Source organism: Lineus longissimus, chromosome 18 (genome assembly GCF_910592395.1).
Source record: "Lineus longissimus chromosome 18, tnLinLong1.2, whole genome shotgun sequence".
Lineage (NCBI taxonomy): Eukaryota > Metazoa > Nemertea > Pilidiophora > Heteronemertea > Lineidae > Lineus > Lineus longissimus.
Window position 1 is genome coordinate 8,416,924 of NC_088325.1, and position 11,461 is coordinate 8,428,384.

The 11,461-nt window shown below is 42.1% G+C and overlaps 1 protein-coding gene across 2 annotated transcripts; it reads right to left on the reverse strand.

The window, feature by feature from the left end:
- Positions 1 to 4,332: 4,332 nt before the first annotated feature.
- On the reverse strand, positions 4,333 to 9,601 carry LOC135502540 (uncharacterized). 2 transcript variants are annotated; one of them, XM_064795483.1, is made up of 4 exons: positions 9,450 to 9,601; positions 7,802 to 7,957; positions 7,396 to 7,506; positions 4,333 to 7,064 (listed from the first exon to the last, which is right to left on the reverse strand). In XM_064795483.1, exons 3-4 carry the CDS (start codon positions 7,447 to 7,449, stop codon positions 5,094 to 5,096), a joined length of 2,025 nt encoding a protein of 674 aa, XP_064651553.1. In that variant the 5' UTR covers positions 7,450 to 7,506; positions 7,802 to 7,957; positions 9,450 to 9,601; the 3' UTR covers positions 4,333 to 5,093. The 2 variants fall into 2 exon arrangements, with proteins under 2 accessions (XP_064651553.1, XP_064651552.1); XM_064795482.1 differs by lacking the exon at positions 9,450 to 9,601 and adding an exon at positions 8,252 to 8,703.
- Between the last annotated feature and the right edge of the window lie 1,860 nt (positions 9,602 to 11,461).

The following is an 11,461-nucleotide window of genomic DNA, read 5'->3' on the forward strand; positions in this document are numbered from 1 at the left end:
TGAGACTCACTGCCAAGTGAGGGACCCCCAGCTTATGCTCCGGGAAGAATTCTGGTTCAATTTCAACCGTCCAGAGGGACAACCTTTCGATAAATTCCTGAATGACGTCAAGTCACGTGCAGCAGAATGCAAGTTTGCTGACCAGAATCAAGCCATTCGAGACAAATTGGTGTTCTCATGCCTGTCACAAAAAGTGAAGAAACGTCTCTATCGGGATGGTGCAAAACTGACACTGGAGGAAGCAATGCGCGTTTGTAGGCTTCACGAAAGCACAAAAAAAGAAATGAACGAGGTAAAACGATCAGCGACCCCCAGGCAAAAGTCGGTTGATGTAGATGCTGTTAAAACATCGGTAAATCGCCAGAGACAACATACTGCGAATAAAACAAGGCCCAACAACCCAGATTGCACACGGTGTGGTGGAACACATGCACCCCAAAAGGAAGCGTGTCGCGCGTTTGGCAAAAAGTGGCGAAATTGCTCATTGCCAAATCACTTCTCAGCTTTTTGTCACACTTCACGAGGACGAGGATCAGGTCGAGGCAAGCGCGGACGTGGTCGAGGATTCGGGAGAGGTCGCGGAGTGCATGAAGTGCAACTAGGTCATGATGATGATCAACTTTATTCGCACACAGACTCTTTATATATAGAAGCAGTAAACCTAGGTGGCATCACTGGTAGGTCTAATGATACTGAATCCCAGAATGCATGGTACACTGAGGTCAAGATTGGAAACGAGCGTGTACGTGCAAAACTTGACACAGGTGCCGAGGCATGCGTTATGCCCAGCCGTGTCTATGCCAAGTTAAAAAAATGTGAGGGACGTACCAAAACTCGAACATTCCAAAATAAAGCTACGTGGTTATGGTGGCGCCACAGTGCAACACAATGGTAAACTTGCGCTTACATGTGAAGTAGCAAGCAAGAAAGGAACTTTTGACTTTTATGTAGCTAATGTGAACTCGCCAACTGTGCTAAGCCTGCAGGCCTGCAAAGAACTCGGTTTATTCCAGCAAGGACCCGCTTTCAACATAGCAACTGTTGAATGTTCGGATGTAAATGCGAAGCGCATAGTAGACCAATATGCGAATGTATTCACTGGGCTTGGAAAGTTTTCTGAGCCATATCACATCGAGTTGGACCCTATTGCTCAACCAGTTGTCCATGCCCCGCGGAAAGTGCCCATAAGCCTGCTTCCAAAGCTGAAAGCAACTCTGAGCCGTCTTGAAAAAAATGAGGTCATCGAAAAAGTGAGCGAACCTACCGATTGGGTGAACAGTTTAGTAATTGTAGAAAAAAAAGATGGGTCTCTGCGTCTGTGTCTAGACCCAAAAGACTTAAATCGTGCCATTAAGCGCGAACGGTTTCACATAAGCACTCCACAGGATGTGATCGATAGAATAGGCGCAAAGAAATTCTACACAGTGCTTGATATGAAAGATGCGTACTGGCAAGTGCCGCTAGACGAGGAAAGTTGTCGTCTTACTACGTTTAACACGCCATTTGGCAGGTTTTGCTTCAAACGCATGCCATTTGGCATATCGCCAGCCAGTGAGATCCTGCAAAAACGTAATCAGCAAACATTCGGAGACATAGAAGGTGTTCACTTCATTCACTGTGCTGCCAAAATGCTCTGAACTGTACAATTGAAATAGTTTCATATTTTCCCGTTCCTGACGTCAGCGCCAGTCAGCTTGAAACGTCAGCAACTCTCCAGCGCTGTAGGCGCGTCATGACGTTCTCACGTCGTTCTGCACGACGCTGCTATTGAAGAGTGCGATGATGACGCGACGGATTTTTCCGATCATGCAAGAGCATGACGTAACGCAAATTGCTAATTTTTTATTGTTAAGCTACGATATCTGGATATGGAGATCTAGTGCTTTGTGTACAAATGTACACAGTACTTTGTATGAATGCGTGGATGCCCTGTACCATGCAGGCTGCCATGGTCAGATTCTGACCATGGCAGCCTGCATTTTTGCATAGCTTTTTGTTTGGGCTTTTATATACGCGATAGAACTTTATTCTGTCATCAATGCATATCCTATGAGAAGAAAATAATAAAAATAGAGAACAGAATAGAAATCATTCATTTGGTGGGGCCTATGGCTCCTTTGATTAACCCCTTGCATTTGTCTTCTCAATTTTAATTTGATCTCCTGTGGTGTAGTCTCGTTACCTCTCCAAAGATGTTGCCCATTAACAGCAATTTAAATATGAACTCTTTGAAGCGCAGATATAATGTGGCATATAAAGAGTTCAGGAAGGATTTCAGCAAGGAATTGGGCCGTGATGCTGCTCTTAGAGCTAGATTTGTGAACTTCTGTGAAGATTCTGGTAGCGCCATGAAAAATGTGTTTGAAAAGTATGAGAATCCAGCACGAGCAGGGCACAAATATGATGTTGCTAAGGTAGGTTTAGTGAGTTAATTAGGCATTGGAAGCTGTAGGACCTAGGTCTTAGGGCCTCTTTTATAACCGACCCGAAATAACGGCGGGCCTCGGGCCAAATTCCAGGCAAAGAATTCCCAAATAACGCCGCCCCTCAGCTATGATCACGTGGTCGTTGAATGACATGCCACTCTTATCACCATGCCGATATTGGATACCTGATTGTGACGTCATGAGTTGATCATTGTGACGTGATTTGGCGCATCTCATTAGCGTGTTGCCAATTCAATTCAATTTACGCTTTTTACTATAAAATGCCCATACGGGCTACAAAGTAACGACAATAGTAGAAAAATAAAATGTAAAACAGTATACCAGTATATTCGATCTGGAGCAATGGCCAACGGTGACAGAAACTCATGCAGAAACTTGACTGGCATGATGTCACTACTAGATGTCACTTGAAAAGTGGCGCCAAATTGCATGATTCCACAGTAACATAGGCCTTGGAGTAAATAACTTTGTCAAGGTTATTTATACAAGCAAGAGCCATAGAGCCTTGGAGCAGGGAGTTCTTACTAGCCCCGATTTGATTAACCTGGTGCAGAAGTGAAAATGTCCCCCTGGAAGTAGGGTCCGGCCCTATTGTATTGTGCTCAAGGCCTGGTTCTATAAGAGTTAATGACTGACAACAGCTCAGAGATCGAAGTGCATAATAGAATCCTAGGACATTTTACTTCTACACCGACCTTTTTTCATTTTTTGCATTCTGTTCTGTTTCCATTTCACCGGCCTTCACCTTTTCATTTAAAAAATATGCGTTCTGTTTCCATTTCAGACTTATCCTATGGCTCTCGAAGAACTTGGCCGAATCCATAGATCCATTGTTGGTAGAATGCGGGAGACATCAACTAAACGATTTTCGTTCGGCAGAGATGTAAACTCCGTTACCTTTGAGGCAATCCGGGCGCATTGTACCACCAACCTGCACAGGACAGAGGTCAAATGTACACCGGCTACCACACAGATTGTTATCATGAGTCAGCCAAAGGTGATTGCTATATTCAATGCCTGGGCATGCCAGGACGACCAAGCTCCTGAGAGGAGAATGCTGTTGGAGAAGGTCTTCCGAAGTGGTAGCCGTTGCAATGTGCATGTTGACGATGAGGAGGAGTTTGTGTTGCTGTATAGGCACAACCTAAAGAGACTGTTTGTAAAAGGGCACTTTGCTGTTGTAAATAAGTATGGCATCAGGCAGTAATAAATCAAATTGAACTACATGTACATGTACTTGATTATTTGAGTTGCTTGTTTTATCCTCAAATGCCATCCACCTGCTGGTTGGCTGTCCTCGCAAAATAAGATCCATCTTGTCCACCAACTTGGTGTTAAGTCTGAGGGCTCAACTGAAGGAGATAACGCAAAGATAAGTTAACGCCAGAGTTCGTGACAACATTAGAGCAACCCAGGCCCTGATGTCGATGTGGTTGATAATTCAGTCAAAGTGCACACTGGAGAATGTGTGTTCAGTCAAAGTGCACACTGGAGAATGTGTGAACATGGATGGTGAAGATATGCAACATGTGCAAGGATTCTCATTCTAGAGTGAGACGGCTGAACCATCCTTGTCCTAAAATTTCAGGATGACTACACTATCCATTCAGTGGATGGCATCCCCTTCCCACTTCCTTAGATTGTCACAGCATCCAAAACGACTGGGACTGCTACACCATCCACAAAATGGTGTCTTCCAACATGACTGATGATGATCCAATCATGAATGGATGGCTGGCCATCCTGTTCCTGACTGTCCACCTACCGCAACTGGTTGTGACAGAGTTCAGTAGATGTTACTGGAATTGGATGGCATTGAAAAGTCTGCTAACTCAACAAGCAAGACAAGGACATGAGGATACTTAACAAAGACCTTTCATTTGTATCTCAATGTAACTATTTATTTTCTCAACAAGTTGATGAGTGTTGATAACGATAACATAAATTACGCAATAAACATACAAATGTACACATTTTACAATTATGATGAAATTCACAGGTCTTACACCACATGGACGGCACAATTTTAAAATAAAAGTCAGTAAAATACTAGTAAATTAATTCAAATAATACAATCATAACAGTATACATGCATCGTAAACCAACAACGGTGTAAAATGTCAATGTCCATTTTGATAATGATATTTGAAATTGATAACATTTCATAAATTAGTACTGCACATTGCAGTAACACATTTCACACTTAGGCTGGCCCAAATTAATTGTCTGATTGCAGTAACCAAGGTATTCACACAAGGTAAGTAGGAAGGCAGGTAGGCAGGTAGGCAAATGATATTCTAATAATAATTTCCAGTGAATCAAAGGAAAGTTTAAAAAAAACTCCATGATGTTATTAAAAAGACAATAATGCCAATAAAAACTTTTGGGTTGGCATGATTTTGGTTGGTCGGTCGGGTTATTGGGAACAAACAATAAATTTGGGCCAGCCTTATGATGAACCTGATATGTAACCACAAGGGACAGTATTTTGCAGTCAGTGTTCATCATCTTCATCGAGAATCAACAATTTGCCTAAGCTGTGGAACGATCATCCCCTTACAACAGCTTGCAGTAATCAACGATGTGATAAAGTGGTCACAGTATATGCATTTGTCATTCTTCTTTTTAATGCCACACCTGCACTGATCAGGCAATGTTTTGAACACATGCAACTGACTTTGCCATGTCTCGAGCCTCTGAAGCAATGCCCTGTTCCTTCAACCAAAAGAGTTGGACATACTCATGCTTGAATGTCAGAGCCCATTTGTTTTGAGCTGTTGTGAACTTCTGATACATGTCAATCTGCTGGTGTTTTGCTTCCCTGCCCTGCATAGAATTTAATCCCAAACCAACACCAAACTTATGGTAGATAATAGTAGCATGGTAAGGAACAGCGTAACCAATGTGCCATGTTGTGAGGGAAACTCCAGTAAGGAAAAGTGCATGAGCTGCATGGTACATCTTGCAAACATGCCTGAGTCGGACTAAGTCGCACTCAGAGAACTTTGTCTTTGAAAACAATGCAACAGCTTCCCTTAACACAGTGCAGCAGAAGTGCAGCACCAAAGGGCGGAGGCATTTGTTTCCAATCTCCTCCCCGTCCATTCTTGCAGAAAAGATGATGCTGGTCAAGTTATGGAACCCATTACAGAACTTAAGTGAATCTTCACCTGTAAATCTCACAGTACATTTAGAAGCTACACCTTTCCGAGAAAGTTGAGTTTGGACCTCTTTGTACCACTTGCAGATTCTGTGATGAAGTTTACCAGCTTTTATCTCATTTTTCAAAGCAGATAGATACCGTCCGATCGGTGAATCAACAAACTCTGGACAATCCAAGTTTTTTTTCAGCACAGCCTCCTTGGTCAAATTGATCACTTCCATCATCAACAAATTATTCATTTGTTGGCAAGCATTATTCTTCACATGAAGTGGGTCAATATAGCATTTATCAGTATATTTCCTGAGTACCGGGGCAAATTCCTGCCGTGACTGCTGCTGTGCAATGAACTTAGTAATCTTAGGGCGCTGAAAGACAGTTTTTTTCAATGCTGCCACTTTTTTAACCGTTTCTAGTCTTTCCAGATACCCCCATGGGTGCCAAGTATCATCTTCACTTTCCCCAATACTGCCATTTAATGTAGAAAGAGAACTTTGTGTTACATTACCAAAGGAGGAGGGGTAGGTTGCTGCATTTGATAGTTCACCACATGCAGATGCAATCCATTTGCAGTCACCTGGTATGAGTTCAAGACTAAATGTGACTTTGGTTTCAAGAACCTCATATTCTTTTCGTTCAATGGACCCCATATCTCCAATTATTTTAGCTAGATGTGAAAAGAAAATGGGATCATCCTCGGCAAGATCTGCACCAAAAATGAGATAGTTGTGATCACAACTGGACACCTGGTCAACGGCGTTGACAAATGAGAGAAGTAGCGAAGTTTTAGTATTGTGCTTCCCCGACGGAGCACCATCGGCCCCAATGGCAATAGCAAAATTACCCCTGTTTTTTCCAAACCAATTCAAACCACTGCCACTCTGCTCAACAAGAACACCATCTATTTTCAAATAGATTTCTGCTAGTTTCAAGAGCGTTGTCTCAAAATCCCTGTAAACTCCACCACAACCTTCTACTGGTTGAGTTCTAGTTTCTTCCATGATAGCATCTAATTCCTGTTTCAGTTCCTTGTATGTCAATGATTCTGGCTCACTATGACCTAGATTAGAACATCTAATGGAGTTGTATTTTCTACTAGAAATCATCCCACCCTTATAAAGTGTTTCAACACACCTCACTACATTCTTTCTAGCATTTCTTTCCTGAATTTTCTTTCGCTTTTTCACCTTGCCCTTTTTAAACAATGCAGTTTTACATGACTTACTTCTTTGGATATAATCATTCAATTCATTAGGTGTGCAGAGCTTTACAAGTGAGAGCCAAGTGGCATCTTTTACATTTTTGATATTGTTACCATGAATGAGCTTCATTGCCTTGGTGGTCTCCTTCATACGAGCGGAAGTTGTACTCCTACTCATCATGCACTGATCTGGATTAGCAGGGCTAAGATGCGTTGGAGTCTTTTGTTTGCCAGGTATTTGACCATTTTCTTGATCCTGATTACCTGAAAGGATAAAGAGCAATTGACATACATTTAGATCATCAACTATAATTGTACTTCCATCTGGCATGAAAATCCTGGCATTTTCCGGGGCTTAATTATCAGCTTAAATGTGCTCTTGCATCCATCTCAAACAGGTAGGTGTGAAACAAAGTCCAAACTGGTCACTTTCAATGACAGATTTATATTATTGCTAATTGGACTGGTGACGTGATGATCTACATGTGATGGGCTGTCAGAATGGCACAGTCGAAACAGCGGCACCTGGCTGACTCTGTGATATTAAATCTGAAGACTTGTGCTTCCTCTAGGATCCCTCTACGTACCACTAACAGCTGGTTAGCCGAATTGCTACAAACTTGAACTTGCTTGTCCCTCATAATCTTTGGGGTTATATTAGCATTTTTATCCACCTCTAGGCGCTCTAGCCACTCAATCTGAAGAACAGAAAAATTTGAAATGAGGATATCAAATCATGTCCTAATAAATATTGTCATATTGACTATACAGAATAAAAACAAGCAACAATTTACAGGTCTGGGCCCAGTTGTTAGAAAGCATGTATGTTAAAGAACTACTGGCACTGCAGAGTTCTTTCTGACCGTGACTCGTCAATTCAAGCCATTGTAAAATGACCTTGGACGTTGGTAAATGGTGAAATCAAAGGAAGGGACTTCATTAGAGAGACTCTGGTCAAATCAAGAGCTCCACACATAATATTTTTGGACTTACATGTGCGTTTAACTCAGATATCCTTTCCTCCTTTCTGTAAATGTCGCTTTGTAACTGTTCCGCTCGAGTGTTGGATGCTTCTTTCACCGTTTTAAGTTTCTGGTCCCTGGCCCACTGTCCAATCGGGAAACGTTTCCTTTTTGAAGGCTTGACTTCCTTTCAGATGCCGAAGAAAAAACACGATATTTTAATTGACATAAGAACTGTAAACAACATACACTATTACTTTTATCAAGGTTACAGAGTAGTGCCTATGTTGAGTTGATCAGCAACATGGTATTGGTGAGAACTCCAGACATGGCCTTGGAACTTCTGATATCGATACACATCTCAAAAGGTCATTGTAAAAAAACAGACAAAATTTGCAGTTTTAAACAGGATTTTCTGAAAAATTATGGTTTGTCCCCCCCCCTTTAAAATATTTCTGGCAGAAACACTGATGACAATTACCCAATTGACAGTGGGTCTTGGGACTCCTTCCATGTCGTTTGAAGGTCCATTTTCATTCATCACGTTGGCTGTGCCCAACATTGCCATAGTGCCAACTTGCTTTTTTCAGTTGTCCAAACTGAATTTAAAAGAAATGTTACTGTCATGTATGATGTATGTCATTGTGTAGGCCTCAGAAACCGCTAACGGTGGCACGTTCAGCTCTGCATGTTGTATTTCATGATTTGTACGGGCAGGTACTGTTGAACGTGCCTGTGCTGTAGTGGGCTTGGTAAGCGGCCTATGTCATGTCATTGTCGTACTACAAAATGTATGATCAACCCCACCCCGACCCCCACCCCATGTCCATTTACTATAGCCTGACGAAGCACCCTTAGGATTAAGCCTACATTCACTTGGCATTATATAACAAGGGCGGATTCAGGGTTTTGAGAACAGGGGGTGGGGGAGCTGGCCAATTCATGGTCAATTTCAAATAAGATTTTTTACATAATTGGGGGGGGGGGGGCTTAATCTGCCCTTGTATAGAACTAGTCAAGACGGGATGTCATAAGTTACCATGCCTACCCTACCTCCCAAGATGCAGTGAAGGCTTAAGCAGCTCATGAGTTAATGACTAATGTAGTGTGGGAAAAACCAGCCACGACTCATGTCACAGCATGGGCCTGGGGGGCCGGGAGAGCCAGTCCGTCATTATTCATATTGCCAATCGTGTAGAATTGTTTCTTTTATTTCTATTGATCTCAGTTAAAACAATTCCATTTACAGTAACACATGTTAAGTTGGACATATTCTTTATAATATAGGCTTAGACTTAGTTCTATTTAACTAGGCCTACTTTTTTTAAAAACCAAAATGGCCGTCATTGTCGCCCTTCAAGAAGGTCATCACCATGCAGTCAGCCATGGGATTCAGTGACGCATGAACGTCACGTCAAGCATGTGCCATGTCCCTATAACCATGAAAAAAATTTCAGGTTGGTTCTATTTTCGTACGATCCAAGTCAATACATTTCAGCACAGAGCATACATATTGGTGAATGTCCGAAGTAAAATCGTATCGTTTCAGAATTTTGAAAATGCCAAAGACAAACTAACACGATCATTTCAAAGTCGGGGTTAAGTACTACTTCCGGTAGTCAAAATTGGGGCAAAATCCATCCTAAATTAACGAATATTCATGCATTTTATCAACTCACAAATGAAAAAACTGGTGAAATGCCGCCATGTTGTCTGCTATGATAGTTTAGAACTTAAAAAAAGAGGGCAGCGCCTGCTGGTAGGGAAATATTTGGGTCTTTTCACACTCGTTTTCTTGACCGACGGCGATCGTCGCGCCATCCTCAGTCAAGTTGCGGAACTGAAGCTGGTTGGTATACAGAAATTTGCGGTTTGGCAGCACAGTGTTGCCGACGACATGATAATTGGCGCAGATGACGATCATGACATTATCCTAACAAAGGTTCTCCAACGCGCTAAGGAGAACAACGTTAAGTTCAGTTTACCAAAGCTACAGCTGAAAAGGCCGTCTGTATCGTATGCCGGCCAAGTAGTTGGCCGCGAGGGACTAAAGCCCGACGCAACCAAAATCCGTGCGATATCTGAGATGCCAGCACCAACTAATGTTGAAGGAGTTAGACGATTCCTTGGATTTCTGAACTATTTGTCGTCATTCATTCCGTATATGGCGACATTGACTGCCCCGATTCGTGTATTGCTCAGAAAGGACACGACCTTTCTGTGGGGTCCAGAACAGGAAGAGGCAATGACTGTTCTAAAAACTGTGCTTATGAACAAACCAGTGCTGAAATTCTTTGATCCAAGTAAACAGTCAATCATTCAGTGCGATAGTTCATCTACAGGGCTTGGAGCCTGCCTGCTCCAAGATGGCCACCCAATAGCTTATGCATCGCGCTCCCTAAGCAAAGCTGAAACAAACTATGCGCAGATAGAAAAAGAGATGTGCGCAATACTCTTTGCCGCTGAGAAATTCCACCATCTGATTTACGGTCGCTCAGTTATAGTGCACTCTGATCATAAACCGCTTTGGACTGAAGACTATGTAATGTAAGCGTACGCATTGTGTGTTGTGAAAATCCGCGGTAACTAACTATATGCGCATAGGTGTGGTGGCGAACACTTCACCTGGGAACTAAGTGCTGGTAACCTCTGGTTCCCCCTCTCTGTCAAACTGGTACCATATTCATACTCTGTGCAGCTGCTTGCCTTCTGTATTCAAATCGCGAATCGGCGTATAATCGATATTTGAGTTTCTGTCTATATTGTGATGTTTTGAAATGTGTGTTCGTGACTTCTATACCTGTGGTCAAGTGATTACCACAAGGACTCAAACATTTGGACTTGTGTGCTTATGCCCACAGAGACTTAAGAGCACACAGTAATTACAGTATTATACTTTATTTCTTAGCCACAGAAAATGTGCTGTTCTGTCTTTGTTGGAAATTCATAGCTTGAGTTCCATCTTAATCTTATAAGACATGTGGTGAGAAAAGGGTTAAACAGACCAATAGCAATTACAATCAGGTCTAGAGTGATAAGTGATTTTATTAATTGAATAAGTCATCCAGACTTTTGTGATTTCATTACTTTTATATTACAAGTCACTGAAATTGGTGTTTTAGAGTATTCCACCAATCATGTTATTTCTAGTGTTTAATGAGTTTCAGTTTATAGTTCTGGAAGAAAATTCAACAGCACAGCATCCATTAGTTTTGTAAAGAGACTTGGACTTTTCAAAAACATTGAAGAAAAAGGGATGTGACATATTGTCCTACATGGACGTTTAGGTTGTAAAGTTGCCACAAGGTGGCTCCACTTGTATGAGCATCTAAAAAACATGGCTGTTGCTTGTTTACATCACGAGTGTGTCGTTCTTGTATGAATCTCCCCATCGTAAAAGGATCCCTGCCTCCCAAGACGTTACAGCTTCCCATGTAAGCTCATATGCATTTTGTAATATAAGAATAGTTCTTAGCCTGCTCTTACGGGGATACCGTAAGTTGTGTCTGCGGATATGCTTAGGGTGACATCTAAGAGGGCGTTTATGAATACGACCCCTGAAACTCATGGGGCTGAAATGGGACGAGGCACAACGGGCAGCAAGAGACCGAAAAGGTTGGAGGATCGTGTTGTGACCTTATGTCACACTATGGACGAAGAGCTCAAGTAAGCTCGTCTTATCTTGGACTGT